This window comes from Lemur catta, chromosome 9 (assembly GCF_020740605.2).
Source record: "Lemur catta isolate mLemCat1 chromosome 9, mLemCat1.pri, whole genome shotgun sequence".
Taxonomy (NCBI): Eukaryota; Metazoa; Chordata; class Mammalia; order Primates; family Lemuridae; genus Lemur; species Lemur catta.
The window spans coordinates 95,250,192-95,269,201 of record NC_059136.1 but is presented as its reverse complement, the minus strand read 5'-3'; the positions used below and the strand labels follow the sequence as shown (position 1 = coordinate 95,269,201).

At 38.4% G+C, this 19,010-nt stretch overlaps 1 protein-coding gene across 1 annotated transcript in view; it reads left to right on the top strand.

Moving 5' to 3' along the window:
• Positions 1–19,010, top strand: part of RP1 (RP1 axonemal microtubule associated) — a 310,551-nt gene that overhangs the window by 200,132 nt on the left and 91,409 nt on the right. Inside the window, exons 23-24 of the mRNA XM_045560987.1 lie at positions 1,210–1,268; positions 1,591–1,635. Of these exons, the coding sequence (XP_045416943.1) occupies positions 1,210–1,268; positions 1,591–1,635 (104 nt within the window). The remainder of the gene's footprint in view (positions 1–1,209; positions 1,269–1,590; positions 1,636–19,010) is intronic.

The window sequence follows — 19,010 nt, the reverse complement described above, 5'->3', positions numbered from 1 at the left end:
TCCTGCCCTCTAGTTTGCCAACCTTCAGCTCAAATATCACCTCTCTGTTGAAATTTCTCTTTGTTCAAGCCTTTGCACTTCCCCATTCCTGCCATTGAGTTGCTCAGTCTCCTTTTCTGTTCCTGTAACATTTGTGTTTCTTACATCACTCACCACACTTCATAATATTCATGTGTTTACACGTCTGTTTCCTTCTTTTATGCTGGAAGCTCCTCAGGTCAGGTTCCTTATCTTTTCTTCTTCTTGTAGCCCCAGCACTTAGCAAAGTGCCTGGCACACAGAACGCACTTTCTGAATATTTATTGAATGGATGGATGGATGGATGGATGGATGGAAGGAAAAGAAGTATGTCTGGATGTGAGAAAGTAGTAACTGTGGTTTTGTAGGACGATAATAAAATTTATATACCACTTACTAGTACAAAAAATACTTGTATGTGACTTTTCATTTTGGCTTTCCAAAGTTCTATGAGGGAGGTAATTTAGTCAAGGAAACTAAGATTCAAGAGAGTAAGATCACAAAGCCAGTTAGTACTAAAGTTGGTTTTCTGAATCTAGTCCTGAATTTTTCTGCAAAAGGGAGCTTCTAACACAGAAATTTGGCTGGTTAATGGGGAATCTTCCCCAGAAGCCTATTATTTACCCTAAGCACATCTTTCAAAGTGGCAATATTTTTGCCAGATTTTAAGATAATATTCTTTTGCAGATAATGAGAACGATTTTAGAGGAAGCCGTGTGAAAGCAAGACAGACTCTCACAGAGGAAATGTTAAAATGGTGCAATTTATTTTTCTGTGCCAAGTTTCCCTCAAACTAATGAGCAGGCTACGCTTTCTAGGCTGGCCCAGGTATCATCCTGCTCAAAATCTTAAACCTGCTCTTGCCTTTGGTCCAGCTGTATGCTGTGAACGCTCTGCTGGAGCTCCAGCTGCATTTACAGGTGCTAGCGATGGAGACTGACAAGCTGGAGAGGTGGTTAGCAGGGTCAGCAACTTGTATCTTTTATTCTTTAAGCCACAGTTACAAGCACAGAGGTGAGTATGTAATGGGTTGGATTGTGTTTGACTGCATAAGAAGCTATTTTTATAAAGTTACCTTATAATGTGCAAAATTAATGCAGAATCAGGCTTATTATAGAAATTGAGAAAACAAGTAATTTTCTTTTTTCTTGTCTCTCTTTTCCTCTCTCTGTTTTTTTCCCTTTTCCTCAGATGGCTTCCTTTCATGTCTCAGGGAATAATTCATTCAGAAATTGAACTTTATCTTCAAGGTGAGAATTAGTGAAACCATCAGTAGAGGAAAGTACAAGATGATTTTGTCACATCTGGACATCATGGAACTTGATTCCCCAGTTGCCCCAGAATGTCCCCTTTGATAGTTCACCTTGTGTGTTGCATTTATAGTTATTCCTAACAGTGAAAATAAAAACATACATAAAGATGTGTCTTGGCAATGTTGTATGCCCTCCTCTAAGTTAAAAATCAGCCTAAGAATCTGGCACTGTTAAAGAGTTAAACTTGCATTTCTTTTTTTCCCCCACTTACAATGTCATCAGATCTATTATTAACCACACTTCACTTTTATTTTTGCAGAAATGCAAATAAATCATCATCCTAAAATACAGGAGGAAGCAAATGGTAAATGTTGTTGCCACATTTCATCTTTTAATCATCTGAAAATAATCTACTTCTGTTTCAAGATTACCTGCCTTGCACATTTTTATAGTCCATTCTTATTGAGTTTAAGCTATTGATTGAAAAATACTTAAAATGATTATAGGAATAAGCATTAAATTTTAGTTTGATTTATAAAGAAACTAACATTAGCAACTTTAGCCCCAAATCCATTTTTTTTCTTAATGCTTCCCATCTATAATTTTTTTTTTTTTTTTGAGACAGAGTTTCGCTCTGTTGCCCGGGCTAGAGTGCCATGGCGTCAGCCTAGCTCACAGCAACCTCAAACTCCTGGGCTCAAGTGATCCTCCTGCCTCAGCCTCCCGAGTAGCTGGGACTAGAGGCATGCACCACCATGCCTGGCTAATTTTTTTCTGTATATATTTTTAGCTGTCCAGCTAATTTTTTATTTTTAGTAGAGATGGGATCTCACTCTTTCTCAGGCTGGTCTCGAACTCCTGAGCTCAAACGACCCTCCCACCTCGGCCTCCCAGAGTGCTAGGATTACAGGCGTGAGCCACCATGCCCGGCCTAATAATTTAAATATATAGGGGAAATAGTCATTTTTCAAATGACTAAGTTCTATTAATTGTACTTTTTACTCATTTGCATGTTGGTTTCTCAGGTTTTTGTTTTTTTTTTTTTGCATCCTTTGTAGTTAACTTTTTGTATTAGATCATCTTCAAATCAACCTGCAATTGTGTTTTTAATATTAATATGCTACATTTTAAAGTTGATCTGAATGAAATGAATAAATACAGATTACTAGTATGCATACCACGTTCACAAACCTCTGTGTTTTCAAAAATTGATGTACTTTGTGCAGTAATTTGAAACTAGGTGGTTAATGGCAACATTATTATATTCATAAAGTCCATTAATACCAGAACATGGTGGGGCATATGTGGGTAATAAAGGCTAATGGTTTTAAACTGATAATTATAATTGAGGCTGAAAATGTTGAGAGTCCTTTTTCAATAATATAAGCCATGTATTCAACATTAGTGATACCGGACATAATGAAGTTGCATTATACAGGAGAGGGGTTTACCTAGGAATTTGTTAGATATATTTCATCAAGTGTAATTTTGATCAAAATAACCTATGTTAACATGCTTTCTCGTAATTAATTATTTCTACTGTCTTAGTTTATTTTATGGCCTCATTAAAATGTATATTTTTTATAGTACAAAAGTGGATTAGTCACAAACCTTAGTTCATGACAATAACGGTTGTTATTTGTAAATGGTCCTCTTTTATTTCATTTTAAAATTTGAAGAATATGATCTTTAATATTTCTTGGGATATGATTCTGGAAATATATTAGTCATCTCCTAGTTATGTGAATGAGCTAATTTATGGTGTGCAAAGAACCTTGAGGGGTTAAATGGTCTAATACGGTGAGGCAGTGTTACACTGTGGTTGATAATCTTAAAAACCAAACATGAGTCTTAGATTTTGAAAGTATATGAAGTATGGTTATGTAATTTATGCCATGAGAAGAAAGTAGACCAATACTGCAGTGGGAAGAAAGTAGACAAAAATGCTTTTTCAATTTAAGGGTGAAAAGGAAAAGGAAAGAATCAACTAAGATAATTTCAAGTTCATTTTGAGTTGATTAACACTAAGTATAATTATGTACCATTCCTAACTCCTAGTCATGTTTCATTCCCACAATTATCTAAGACATCTTTTCTAAACCTCAACATATTATAAGCCTAAATATTTACACTCACATAGATAAAATTATTCTTCATAGTAAAACTAAGAGCATCACTGAGTTAGAACTTGGTTCTGAGAGAATATGTTTAATATACATTGCTGAATTGAATTGCCTAATTATTATCAGTGTCTTTTTGCATATTGCTCTTATATCTAGCCACTATGCTAAACCCTCTCATTAATTGTACTAAATTTATATTCTATAATAACAAATTTAAATTGTAATTTTTTTAAGATACTTTTTGAATGATTTGTGAAGACAGCCATATCATATGTGAACAATGACACCTTCTCTTGTCTCAATATGCCATCTAGGTCACTGGTACAATGTGGAATAGAAGCAATAATGGTAACATTAATAGGGAATGCACATAGTGTTTACTGTGTAGCCTGAGTGTTTTTTAGATAAATCAATTTATTTAATCCTCACAGTAACCCTGTGAGGGAGGTACTGTCGTTCTTCCACTTTACAGGTGATGAAAATAAAGGACATAGAGGTTTTTTTAACCTGCCTAAAGTCACACAGGTAGCAAATAACATTTGAATGCAAGTGGTTTGACTCCAGAGTCTTTACTGTTCTTACTTTAAAGGAACTGCTTTTAGCTGCTCCCAGGCATTAACAATGTGTGTGTGAGAGAGTATTTATCATCAGTGTCTTTGGATTTATTTTGTTGTGTTATTTTTTTAACTCATTAGGCTAGATTTTTAGATTTTAAGCTTTCAGCCTTGTTTCAGACTCAAATGAAAGGATGTTTTTAATTGTCAGGGGAAATTGTTATTGTTATTTTTCATATTAATCTTTTTCTACCCAGAACCTTTGTGGGGACAGATTGGGTGTTGATAAGCTGCCTTTGCTGCTATTTATTTGGAGCCCAACCTTTCACTAAGGCTTACTGTGGCTTACTTCAAAAGTCTCAGGTCCGGCTTCCACTCTTTTGTGGGCCTGGCCCCTCTTCCTCTTGGCCTGGAGCACTGGCATTTGCCACAAGCACAATTCCAGCCTTCATGTTTGCTGAGTGCTTGCCACTCAGTTTCTGCTAATGGTCCCTGTTGTTGTTGTTGTTATTGTTATTATTAGGCAGTGGGGGAGTTTTTTACTTTTTGGGGAGTGGAATAATATACAAAAAAATCTTGAAAATTTTCTTTAATTTATCCAGAATCTACTTGGGTTATAGTGAGAGGGCTTTAAAAATACCATCCTAGGAAACTGTGGCTCACAAGTATAAAAACCTTGTCCTAAGTTAGTAAGTGAAAGAACTGATATTAGAATTTAGCACTTAACCATTATACAAAATTCCTTTATTTTAAATCACTCAGCTTTCTGCTTGCTCTCAAGGATTTCTGACTTGGAGGATTTAAAAATTCTTAGAGCACTTACCCATTTATTTATAGGGAATGCCAATTCTTTGTAGTTATTAGCAATTTGGTGGATTATCTGTGGTAAAGGTTATTAAAATATCTTCTCTCTTCTCTCGATTCTATTTGCCCATACATGCTTGGCTGGCCTCACTACCCAAATAGTGTCTACTGAAGGAAAGAAAATTAAATTTAACAATTAGACTCAGCTAAACATGGTTAAGAACATAGAGTATTCTGTAGCATCATCATGCATTCCAAATCAAATGTAGATTGAATTGTCCCCTGCTCTGATCACTTAGGGCACAATTTTCTGTAGTGGTATGGGTAATGACAAGAGGATGGTCTGACCTCTTGTGCCCGAGCCTTCTGCCTATTATGTCAGTCTCATTTCCTGCATAGGAAGACACACTGTGGCACCTAGGAGCCTGGGCAGGGCTGAGGGGTCAGTGTCTCCGATAAGTGTTCACCATGTGTGAAAGCTCAGGGGCCAGAGGAACCATCTTCACGATTGCCTCGTCAGCGTCAGCATGCAGAGCCTGAAACGAGGTTCACAAACTCCAGCAGGGCTAGCTGGGAAAAGAGAAGTCAACCTGTGAACACGTTTGGAATCAAAAGGGGAGAAGATGAGCCCGGGACAATATGAACCCAGAAGAACTATCAGCACAGGCCAGATGTTTGCTGTCACTTACCATTTGGTGCCTAAAACTGTTGACGTGAGTATGCCAGGAAGAGTTGAGTGAGCAACCAGGAAGACAGTGCAGGGCTTCCTGTGCCCTGGCTTGGTTTCAACTTCATTCGCTCCCAACATTAAATAGCTAGTGTTTGGGTATTCGTTTATACTACATTGATTCTAGAACATTGGTTCACACCTTTTTCTGTCTGAGGCAAAATACCCATAATTGAACATAGCACGCCAGTCATGTCAGAGAGCCTTATTGGAAGCAAGTCCTCCTGGCCACAGTTGAACTGCTCGAGTTGACTCTGTGTAGCAGAGATAATCCTCTGCCAAGCCTGGCCCAAATTACCAGTTCAATGACCAAAGAAAGTATTGTTGTTTTTAGTTATTAACTTTTAGGATGGTTTGTAATACAGCAACAGATGACAATAGCAATAGAATTGGCAGTGGATTGTTCATGTAGACCTGCATACAAAGGTCAAGACTTGGATTCTAAATATATTGAGGATCATGAGTTGTTATCCTTATTCACAGTGATGTGAATCTGAAAGTAGGTTTGAACCTAGTAGATTGCTTGGAGGTTGGGCACAAAGTATTTGAGAATTGTTATCAAATACAGTTGGACCTCCGTATCTGCAGGTCCTGCATCCCCAGATTCAAGCAACCATGGATCAGAAATATTTGGAAAAAAACAAAACAATAAAAAATAGCAGTACAATGACAAAAATAACACAAAAAACAACACAGTACAGCTATTTACATAGCATTAATATTGTATTATTATAAGTAATCTAGAGAAGATTTAAAGTATATGGGAGGGCTGGGCATGGTGGCTCATGCCTGTAATCCCAGGACTTTTCAAGGCCAGAAGTTGAAGATCAGCCTGGGAACATACTGAGACTGCATCTTTACCAAAAAAAAAAAAAAAAAAAATTAGCTAGGCATGGTGGTGCACACCTGTAGTCCCAGCTGCTTAGAAAGGTGAGATGGGAAGATCACCTGAGCCCAGGCATTCAAGATTATAGTGAGCTCTGAGTGTACTACTGCACTCCAGCCTGGAAAACAGAGCAAGACCCTGTCAAGAAGAGAGAGGTGAAGAGAAGGAAAGGGGAAGGGAAGGGAACGGAAGGGAAAAGGAAAGGAAAGAAAGTATATGGGAGGATGATTGTGTGCAAATATTATGCTTTTTTCTTTCTTTTCCCTTTTAATAGATTTAGGGGTACAAATTGAATTCTGTTAACTTGTATATATTGTATAGTGGTGAAGTCTTGGCTTTTAGTGTATCCATCACCCAAATAGTGTATAATACTTTGTACCCTGCAGGTAATTTTTCATCCATCACTTTTTCCCACTCTCCACGCTTTTGAGTCACCACTGTCCCTCATACCACTCTGTGTATACTTGCATAGCCATAGTTCAGCTCCCACTGTGAGAGCATGTGGCATTTATGTTTTTGTTCTTGAGTTACTTCACTTAGGATGATGACCTCTACTTCCACCCAAGTTGTTGCAAAAGATATTATTTCATTCCTTCTCATTGCTGAGTAGTACTCCATGACGTGTATACCGCATTTTCTTTATCCACTCATTGGTTTATGGGCACTTAGGTTGATTCCGTACCTTTGCTATTGTGAATTGTACTGTGATAAACATATGAGTGCAGGTGTCTTTTGATACAATTATTTCTTTTCCTCTGGGTACATACCCAGTATTGGGATTGCAGCACCAAATGGTAAATCTACTTTTAGTTCTTTGAGTAATCTCCATAATTATCACCGTAGAGGTTGTACTGACTTACATGACCACCAACAGTATGTAAGAGTTCTTTCTTCACTACATCCAAACAAACATCTATTTTTTTTTTTCAATACTGGCCATTCAAATTGGAGCAAGATGTTATCTCATTGTGGTTTTAATTTGTGTTTTTCTGATGACTAGTGATGCTGAGTACTTTTTCCTGATTTTTGGCCATTTGTATATCATTTGAAAAATGCCTGTTCATATCATTTACCCACTTTTTTTTTTTTTTTGAGACAGAGTCTCGCTCAGTTGCCTGGGCTAGAGTGCCGTGGCATCAGCCTAGCTCACAGCAACCTCAAACTCCTGGGCTCAAGCGATCCTTCTGCCTCAGCCTCCCAAGTAGCTGGGACTAGAGGCATGTGCCACCATGCCCAGCTAATTTTTTCTATATATATTTTTAGTTGTCTATATAATTTCTTTCTATTTTTTTTTTTTTAGTAGAGACGGGGTCTCGCTCTTGCTCAGGCTGGTCTCGAACTCCTGAGCTCAAACAATCTGCCCGCCTCGGCCTCCCAGAGTGCTAGGATTACAGGCGTGAGCCACCGCGCCCGGCCCATTTACCCACTTTTTAATGGGGTTGTTTTTTCTTGCTGAGTTGTTGAGTTCATTGTAGATTCTGGATATTAATCCTTTGTCAGATACTTAGTTTGCCTATTTACTCTTTTGATTATTTATTTTGCTGTGCAGAAGCTTTAGCTTCTTTGTTTAATTAAGTCCCACTTGTCTGTTTTTGTTTTTATTGCATTTGGTTTTGGGGTCTTAGTCAGAAATTTTTATGTATGCCAATGTCCAGAAGAGTTTTTCTTAGGATTTTTATTGTTTCAGATCTTACATTTAAGTCTTTAATCCACCTTGAGTTAATTATTGTATATGGTGAGAGATAGAGATTCAGTTTCATTCTTCTATATATGGCTATCCTTTTATCCATTATCATTTATTGAACAGGGCATCCTTTCCTAAGTGTATGTTTTCGTCTGCTTTGTCGAAGATCAGTTGGTTATAAGTATATGGTTTTATTTCTCGATTCCTTATTTTGTTTCATTTATCTATGTGTCTACTTTTATACTAGTGCCACACTGTTTTGGTTACTATAGCTTTGTAGTATAATTTGAAGTCAGGTAATATTATATCTTCAGTTTTGTTCTTTTTCTTTAGGATCACTTGGGTTATTTGGGCTCTTTGTTGCTTCCATATGAATTTTAGGATTGTTTTTTCTAATTCTATGAAAAATGATGTTGGTATTTGGATAGGAATTGCATTGAATTTCTAGATTACTTTGGGCAGTGTGGTCATTTTAATGATATTGATTATTCCAACCCATGAGCATGGGATGTTTATCCATTTGTGTGTGTTGTCTGTGATTTCTTTCATCAGTGTTTTGTAGTTCTCCTTGTAGGAATATTTCTCTTCCTTGGTTAAATGTATTCCTAGGTATTTTTTATTTTGCAGCTATTGTAAATAGGATTGAGTTCTTGATTTGCTCCTCAGCTTGGTTGTTTTTGGTGTGTAAAATGCTATTGATTTTTGTACATTGATTTTATAATCAGAGACATTGCTGAATTCATTTATCAAATCTAGGAGTTTTTTGGAGGAGTCTTTCTGTTTTTCTGGGTATAAGATAATGTCATAAGTAAGCAGATAATTTGACTTCCTCTTTCCCAGTTTGAATGTACTTTCTTTCTTTCTCTTGACTGATTGCTCTGGTTAGAACTTTCAGCACTATGTTGACTAGAAGTGGTGACAGTGGGCATCCTTGTCTTGTTCCATTTCTTAGGGGGAGTGCTTTCAACTTACCCCATTCAGTACAATGTTGGCTTTGGGGTTATCATATATGGCTTTCATTACTTTGAGGTATGTTCCTTCTATGCTGAATATTTTGAGGGTTTTTATCTGAAGTGGTGCTGGATATTGTTGAATGCTTTTTCTGGATCTATTGAGAAGATCATATGTTTTTTGTTTTTAATTCTGCTTATGTGGTGAATCACATTTATTGATTTTCACATATTGAACCATCATTGCACTCCTGGGATGAAATGCACTTGATCATGTTGAGTTATCCTTTTGATGTGCTGTTAGACTTGGTTTGCTAGTAGTTTGTTGCGGATTTTTGCATCTATGTTCATCAGAGATATTGGTCTGTAGTTTTCTTTTTTTGTTGCTTTCTTTCTTGGCTTTGGTGTCAGGGTGATACTGGTTTTGTAGAATGAGTTAGGGAGGATTCCCTCATTCTTGATCTTTTGGAACAGATTCAGTAGAATTTATATCAGTTCTTCCTTGTACATCTTATAGAGTTCACTTGTGAATCCATCTGGTCCTAGGCTATGTTTTTGTTTAGAGGTTCTTTATTACTGACTTAATCTCACTATCCATTATTTGTCTATTTAGGAGTTCTATTCCTCTTGGTGCAATCTTGGGAGTTGTATATTTTTGGGGATTCATCCATTTCCTCTAGGTTTTCTGGTTTGTGAGCATATAGTCATTCATAATAGTCTGATGATCTTTTGTATTTCTATGGTACAGTTGTAATGTCTGCTTTTTCATTTCTGATTGTGTTTATTTGGATCTTCTCTCTTCTTGGTTAGTCTATCTAGTGTTTTATCAACTTTGTTTATCTTTTCAAAGAACAAACTTTTCATTTCATTGATCCTTATATTGTTTTTAGGTCTTTTGTTCCATTTAGTTCTGCTCTGATTTTTGTTATTTCTATTGTTCTGGTAGCCGTAGGTTTGGTTTGTTCTTATTTTTCTAGTTACTTGAGGTGCATGATTAATGTTGTTAAATTTTTATCTTTTTACTTTTTTGACATAAGCATTTAATGCTCTAAACTTCTCTCATAGTACTGTTTTTACTGTATCCCACAGGTTTTAGTATGTTGCATTTTCATTAATTTCAAAACTTTTTAAATTTTCATTTTTATTTTTTCATTGACCCCATTAATCACTCAGGAGCATATTGTTTAATTTCCATGCATTTGTATAGTGTCTGACATTCCTCTTTGTATTGATTTCTAGCTTTATTCCACTGTAGTCTGAGAAGGTACTTGATATGATTTTAATTTTTCAAAATTTGTTAAAGCTTGTTTTGTGGCCCAAAATGTGGTCTGTTCTGGACAGCACTTCATGTGCTGATGAAATGAGTGCTTTGTAGTTGTTGTTTGGAATGTCTGTTAAGTCCATTTGGTCTAAACTCCAATTTAGTTTCTTTGTTGATTTTCTGTCTTAGTGATCTGTCTAGAGCTGTGAGTAGGATATTGAAGTCCTCCACTATTATTGTGTTGCTGTCTATCTCTTTCTTCAGGTCTGGTAATTTGTGTGTATGTGTGTGTGTGAATCTGGGTGCTCTGATATTGGGTGTCTATATATTTAGGATTTTTATATCCTCTTTCTGCATTGATCCCTTTGTCTTTTTTTTTTTACTGTTTTTGATTTAAAGTCTCTTTTATCTGATATAAATATAGCTACTCCTGCTTGCTTTTGGTTTTCATTTGCATAAAATATCTTTTTCCACCCCTTTACTGTCAGTCTATACATGTCTTTATGGATAAGGTGAGTTTCTTGTAAGCAAGATATAGTTGGATCATTTTTTAAATCTGGTCTGCCAATCTATATCTTTATCCATTTAAGTTAATATTGATATGTGAGGCTTTGTTCTTGTCATATTGTTAATTGATTTCTAGTTGTTTTATAAATTCTTTGTTTTTTCCTTTTTTTCTCTTTTTGTCTTTGTGGTTTTCTGAACTTTTGTCATGTTACCATTTAATTCCTTTCTCCTATTCCTTTGTGTGACTGTTTTATAAGACCTGTGCATTTTATTTTTTTATGTGTTTTCATGATGGTGAATATTGACCTTTTGTTTCCATGTTTAAGACCCCTTTGAGCATTTCCTATAGGAACAGTGTCATGGTGACAAATTCTCTCAGTGTTTGCTTTTCTGGGGAAGAGTATTTCTCCTTCATTTATGAAGTTTATTCTGACAAGTTATAAAATTCTCAGATGGCATTTTTTTCTTTCAGCATTTTGAAAATGCCATCCCATTCTCTTCTGGCCTGTGTGGTTTCTGCTGAGAGGTCCACTGTTAGTTTGATGGGGCTTCCTTTATAGGTAACTAGACACTTTTCTCTTGGTAATTTTAAAAATCTTTCTTTAACTTCAACTTTAGTCATCCTGATTAAAATATGCCGTGGTGAAGTCATTTTTACAATGTATTTTCCTAGGAACAATTGGGCCTCTTGTATCTGAATGACTAACTCTTGCTAGTTCTGGAAAATTTTTATTGATTATTAATATTTCCTTAAATAGATTTTCTAATCTTTTTGATCTCTCTTCCTCCGTGGGAATACTGATATTTCATAAGTTCAGTTGCTTTAGGTAGTTCCAGATGTCTTGTAGACTTTGCTTATTCTTTTTTTCTTTTTTCTCTCTTTTTTTTTTTTGTCTGACTGAATTATTTCAAAAAAACTGTCTTCAAGTTCTGAGATTCTTTCTTCCGCTTATTCTAGTCTATTCTCAAAGCTGTCAAATGTGTTTTGTATTTCCTTCAATGAATTTTTCAGCTACAGAATTTCTGTTTTGGGGGGATTTTTAAAAATATCTATCTCCTTGATAAATTTCTCATTCATATCCTGAGTTGATTTTCTTTGTACTGGTTTTCGAAGTTCTTTTGCATCTCATTGATCTTCTTTAGAATCAATATTTGGAATTCTTTTTCTGGCATTTTGGTATGTATGAGTGTTGGTTGAGTGGGATGCTTTTGCTTTGATTTTGGGTGCCTACAGTAGTGTGATCTTTATATGATTTCTTAGGCAGTACACAGGGTCAGTGATATCTACATTTCCTTGGTGGCTTATGGTATACTTACTAGTTAAGGCTGTAGTGAAATTTTGCTGGTGACTTAAATGCCAGCCAAGCTAGTCTTCAGGTCCAAGTGGCGGACGCATTGAGCTGAGCATGCCTGAGTTTAGGCCCCAGAGCAGCTTATGCTGGCACAGTGTAAGTGTGTTCTGGGGGCCCAGTTCTTGGCTTTTCAGGTATCTTGCTCAGAAGCTAGTAGTTGGAGCAGAGGGCTGGGTGTGTGGGTGTGTTCTCAGGCCCCTGAGTAGCTGGTGTGATGTGAGAGGTGGAAGTAGCAGTAGTGGAGCCACCCCTTAGGACCCAAATGGTCCTGGTAGCTGCAATGGATTGGACAGGCTAGTTCCCAGTCCCAGATCTGCCTATAACAGGGCAGTGGGTATTGTCCTAAGTGTGTTTAGGGGAGCTGTATTTCCCCTGTCCCTTACCAGGTGGTGGCTACAGCCATATCACCTTAAATTTGGTCTAAGTGCAGGGCAGGGCACAGCCCAGCATTAAACTCTCAAAATGGCACTGACTATGGGCTTAGAATCAAAGAAGGCAGGACTCTTTTTAGGTGAGTCACATGGGCAAGAAACTGTGCGGAGTGCAGTCCACTTGTGTCTCATTCTCCTAGGAGCCCATAGCAAGGCAGTGGGAATTGTCCTAGGTGTGTATAGGAGAGCTTGGGCTCCACTGTCCATCCCCAGCTGGATGTGACAGCAGCTGGGTCAACCTAAATTCAGCCCACAGATGAGATGCTTCCTAGATTTAAACTCCAAGTGTGGAGCCTTGGGCCTGCGACTAGAGAGGGTGGGGCCCTTTTCATGGAGTGCAGTTCGCTCAAGACTTGGTCTCACAGCAGCCCATTGCAGGGTGGTGGGTATTGTTGTAGATGTGTGTTAGAAAACCGAGTATCCCTGCCCCTCCCTAGCTGGGCAAGGACTACAGCTCAGTCAGCCCACACTCAGCCCAAGGGCAGGGTGCAGCCTATGGTCAAACTCTCAAAATGGCATCTTGGGCCTGTGACTAAAAAGGCTGAGGCCCCACCCAGGCAAGTATAGGCAAGAAACTGTGGAAAATGTCATCCACTGATATCTTAGTCTTAACAGCAGGGTGACAGAGACTTTCTGAGGCCTGTGTGGGAGTGTCTGGGCTCCTCTATCCCTCCTTGGAGCCGTGCAGTGGCTGCAAGTGCCCCCATAGTTTCCCAGTATTTAGGCTCAGAATGGCACCTGACTCAAGCTGCTCTAGGTTTGGATGCCTATGGGATTTTGCATGAGTCCTTTCCTGGAGCAATCTCTCTCTCTCTATGCAATCTGCAAGCAGCTTCCTATGTTGGCCCCTAGAACTACCTGGGTCAGGGAGTTATCTTGTAGCCAAGATTGTAAAAGCATGCCTCAGAATGTGGAACCTGGGGGCTTCTCTCTTATGTTTCCCCGCATCCAGAAGCTTCTCCCAGCTCTTAGCCAATCCCTAGCAGGGAAAAGCTGCCCATGAGGGTTGAGGAACTTGCACCCTTGGGGCCACATGTGGCCTTCTGGATCCTTGAGTGTGGCCTTTTGACTGAATCCAGATTTTACAGAACAAATTGTTTTAATAAAAGGATTTTTCTCTGTGAAGTTTGGATTTGGTCGAGGGTCTGCACTTGGGGATCTGGAGGGCCATATGTGGCCTTGAGGCTGCAGGTTTCCCACCCCTGCATCCACTCCTTACCCACTTTTGGTGCTTCTCATCACTCCCCTGGTGAATCCCAGTGTTCTCTCCTAGATGGTCTGTTCAAATTGTGAGACTCTGCTTACTATTCTGGTTCCTCTCCATGGACGAGGCACATACTACCTGTGACTATTTGGCCATTTTGACCTTATCTCCTGCCCAGGTTTTTCAGTGATCCTGCGGTGAGGTTCTAGCTGATATAACAATTGCTGTAAAAGGTATCTTGCCAACACCATTGTGAGCCCACAGACAGAGCCACCAACCTTCTACCATGCCATTTTATATAAGAGACTTGAGCAACCATGTATTTTGGTATGAGGGGCGAGCCCTGGAACCAGTCCCCATGCCCCATACTGAGGGACAGCAGCATGCAAAGGAAGGCAAGTCAAAGGTTTCATGTAAGCCAAGGTAAGGTCGGTGATCAAAGAGGCCAAGGGGCGTGGGGGAGATTTGGCAGCAAGTATCAAGGATACACTTAACGGGAATTTGGGATAAGGACAAGATTGAAATGCCATTGCTGAGAAGCTAGAAGACAAGCTGAGATGGTCACTAGGAACCTGGGGCACCCACCGGGAATTGGACGTTTAACTATCATGCTGTCCTCCCTGTTAAGGGTCAAGATACAAAGTGGAGTTGAATGTACTAAGCAGAGGAGCAGTGGATGCATGGTAAACTGCACTGGAGGATAGTCATCTTACCTGAATTGTGATATACAACAAGCTCTACCCTGCGAGAGGCTGCTGGGTGTCCCGGTTAGCAATGCGGATTCTGAATGTTGACTGCACCACTTCCCCACCACATGGCTCAGGGAAATCACTATATTTCTCTGTGCCTCAGTTTCTTTCCTATAAAACATAGGCAATAATAGAAACTATCTTTAAGGCTTGTTGTGAAGATTACATAAAATAATATCCACAAAGCACCTTGAATAAAGCCTGGTACATCTTATGTGCCCAATAAATGTTAGTTTTCAGACTTTATTTTTCACTTGTGGTAGAATATGTCCTGCAGCCCCACCATCCACATGTTCAGGCTGCAGTAGGCACACACTCTACCCCATGGGTTGTCTCTTCCCAGTCTTCTCTGTTCAGCCCTCTGAAGGGGGATGTCCTTTTCCATATCACACAGTAATAAATAATAAAGTCACAAGAATGACAAGAGATTCGCCCTAAACCAATTTCAAGGCAAAACATGTAGCAGATTCATTTCTGATAATGTCTTATTGTTTTCTGGATGAAAAGTGGAGAAAATTGAGCATCATTTGAAACCATTTTATTCTAGGAAGCATAACTGTTTCAAACTCTGTATCAAATTTATCCCCACTCCTGTGGTAGTCAGCACAGAATTTCTCTATTGCTTTACATGTGTAATAGGATTAATGATATTTGTCTCTTGAAAAAATAATAATGTTTGCAAAGTACTTAAAAATTCAAAAAAAAACTCATGATCCTCTTATGAGGTTATATTTTGAAGGACTTGTTAGAATTATTTGGAGATAAAATTATTAAAAATTAGGATAAACTAATCTGACTTATTTATAGTATCTTTGCTAAATCTCATTGAAATATATTTACATGACCCTGAAAATGTAGATGATACAAGGTCAATATTGTTTTCATTATCTTTGTGCTAATAATAAGACCAATTATGAGGCAAATAACAATGTCCTTGTACTTTGTATGAAAAATGACACTTATGACACACTATCAGAAGGACTTGTTCTTTGTTAATTGATAAGTAGTTATATATTGTGCTGAAACAATCTTAATACCTTTTTTTATTTTTTTATATAGAATTCTTTAAAATAATTTTTTTTTTTTTTTTTTGAGACAGAGTCTCACTCTGTTGCCCAGGCTAGAGTGCCATGGCATCAGCCTAGCTCACAGCAACCTCAAACTCTGGGACTCAAGCAATCCTTCTGCCTTAGCCTCCCGAGTAGCTGGGATTACAGGCATTTGCCACCATACCCGGCTAATTTTTTCTTTATATATTTTTAGTTGTCCATAAAATTTCTTTCTATTTTTAGGAGAGACAGGGGTCTCGTTCTTGCTCAGGCTGGTCTCAAACTCCTGACCTCGAGCGATCCTCCTGCCTCAGCCTCCCAGAGTGCTAGGATTACAGACATGAGCCACCGCACCCGGCCTTAATACCTTGAATATCCTTCCTCACACATGCAGCTTTTGCTTTTTAAAATACTTCCTAACATATCCCAAAACATTTTTGTAAATCATTTACTCGTTCACTTTTTGAAAGGTTATTCTGTGCCAAGTATTATACTAGACACCAAGAATTCAGAGACACTTAAGACCAAAACTTTTCTTTGAGACCTTATAGTCTGGGTGGGTAGAGAGGGATAGGGAGACACTCCTGATCTGTTACTTACATGTCTAAAGGTTGATGTGTGAAAGGGTCCAATAAAGGCATGAAAAAGAGAGTGCTTCATTCTAGTTATAGGGAGGGATGTTTGGAAATGCTTCTTAGAGGAGGAAACCTTTGAGTTGAGCCTGGAGATAGAAGGTGTTCACCAGATAGAGGAGGAGAAGAGAGAGGTGAAAGGACATTCCGGCTGAGATTTTAGGCAAAAGTCCTGGATGTAGAAAGGATCCCTTCAGGATAGCTGAAGGATGGGACAGGGAAGGTCACTGAGAAGAAGGGAGGCTGCAGAGAGGACCAGAGGCTGCTTTGGGGTGAGTGTTATACGTATCAGTATTTTAAGAAGAGCTAGATTAAACATTAGACAGACATGCCAATCTATAGGTAGTGTTAAAACATTGCCTTGCATGTAATAATGGAAAAAGTTTTATTTATCCTCACCTCTCTGTACCACCTAGGGTCAGTGGGACCTGCATAAGGCTTTGGGGGTGGAGAAGATCTGGCTAACATTGGGACCTTTTACCCCCAAGTCTCACCTGCATTCCTCCTCTGTCTTTCCCTGACACAACACTTAACTTTTCCACAAAGTAAGAGCCAAACAAACATTTCATGCCCGGTGATGTTGGTCATCTTAGGCTCTCTCCATCTACCCCTAATTGTAATCCAGGGAATGAGAGGCTGCAATCTGCTGAGGCCCACTGGGCTTTCTCACTTTCACTGCATCTTCCTGTGTCCTGCTGTGCTCAGGGAAGAGTCATGGAACCATGTCTGCTGTCTGATGTGCCATCAGGCAAAGCACGACCCCCATAGTTTTTACTATGGTGTTGTGGTGACTTAAGGCAGACAGATGTGAGGAGTTTTTCCCTTCAGTGTGGTGGACTAACAATTACATGGAAGAGCTTAATTCACATGCATTCTGTCTGCATTTCTTTGAGTATTCAATGGGTAGTTGCCAAGTAACTGAAAATGTATCTAGACACAGATGTTTCTATTTTCAACAACAGGGTTAATTTTCTGAGTTACAAAGAAAGATGCATGTAACCCCTATAATATAATGCACATAATAAGGTAAAGATTACGTGTTAAGATCTGAGGAAGGGCCACTGAACTTCACTAGCTGTAGGGACTTTGTTCCCCACAATAACTCACTAGTGCTTTCCTGAGAATAAACCTCCAATTGTTAAGAAAACATTGGGTAGGAAACAGTTAATGGCAGGCCTGCCATCTATTTTTTCCCTTTACCTGGGACACATGAATGAGGTGCTTCAGTCAAATCCCCTTGCATGCTAATAACTAGACCTCCTGATAAAAATGCTAATGGTATTTATGAGTAAAAAGATAATGGAGAGCCCTTATCTGTGAAATGCTTTCAGTAGCTGTTCCAGTTATCTATTGCTGTGTGGGAAACCACCTCAAAACTCAGTGGCTTAAAACAATAATTCATTATCTTTCACCTTTCCATGGGTTGATGTGGCTCAGTGAGGTGATTTTTTGCCTGGAACCTCTCATCCAATTTTAGTCAGATGGTGCTGCAGTTGCAGACATCTGAAGAGATGGCTGGGCTGGACTTCTGAGATGGCTCCCTCATGCTGCCAGGAGATGAAGCTGGGTGAGGTTTTGTGGGCCTTATGGTCTTCATTGCAGCTACTCAACTCTGCTGTTGTAGTGTGAGAACACACATGCATAATACATAAACAAATGAATATGGCTTTATTCCAATGAAATTTTAATTACAAAAGCAAGCGATAGGCCCATTTTGGCCCACAGGCCATAGTTTGCCAACCCCTGGCCTATGATTTCTCCAAAGAAAGAATGCTTATCCTGTGTCTTGGTAGCAAATCATTAGTAAACTTAGTATTAGGTAAAATCTGTAAGTTGTGTTGAATCTGATTTGATAATTGGACTTGTGTATCTTTTAGAGAGTGTCTTGAATGTTTAACACAATGCTTATGCATAATATAGGCACTTAATATTCATAAATAAACTGGTCAACAAATATTAATTGCATTCCAGTTGTTGGCATACATTATACAGCTGGCCTCCCATGTCTGTGGGTTGCACATTCATGGATTCAACTAACTATGGATTGAAAATATTATTTTATATAAGGGACTTAAACATCTATGGATGTTGTCCATGGGGAGTTCTTGAGCCAATCCCACATAGACACCAGGGATGACAGTATACTGATGTTCAGAATTTTCTAGTTCAATTGTATCTATGCTGATTGCTCTTAGCTACGTAAGAATGGAAATGGCAAAGCACATACTTTTCATTGTGAATGTGGAGGTTTCTGTTAAAATTTACTTCATTCTTGAGAAGAAATCTACATTTATTATAGGATATTTAGAGATCATAGAGCATATCTATACTACTTCTAAAGTATTTTTTTAACACAAAAGAAAAATAAGCCTCCTGGGATGTGGTTTCCAAGAAAAATTTCCTTTAATCTACAGCAGGATTTCTTCAAATGGAGGCCATTTGCTGTAGTATTTTCCCCAATTTAAGCTTAGAAAAGAGAATGAAAGGGCACAGTCTAAGGTAGATTGTCAGTAATGGCTTACTGCATAGTCAACAAAAATTTTTTAAACCTTTCAAAACTCTTGTAAGATAAATATTTAGACTTCAACTACATGGAAGTTTCTTTCTTCCTTTGAGAGCTTTAATAGAAGTAATTTTCCAAAGAGATTAAGAGATGACAGTTGGAACCCTCCCCCCGGGGGTTGGACAGACAGCAGCTATAAGGCAAGGGGGGAAAAGGAGAAACTTGTATAGAAAAAAATATCTGAACTCATGTTAGATGTTTTTTTTTTGGTAAAGAAAGTTTTACAATATAAAATTATTGAAAAATACTTATAATTTTGACAC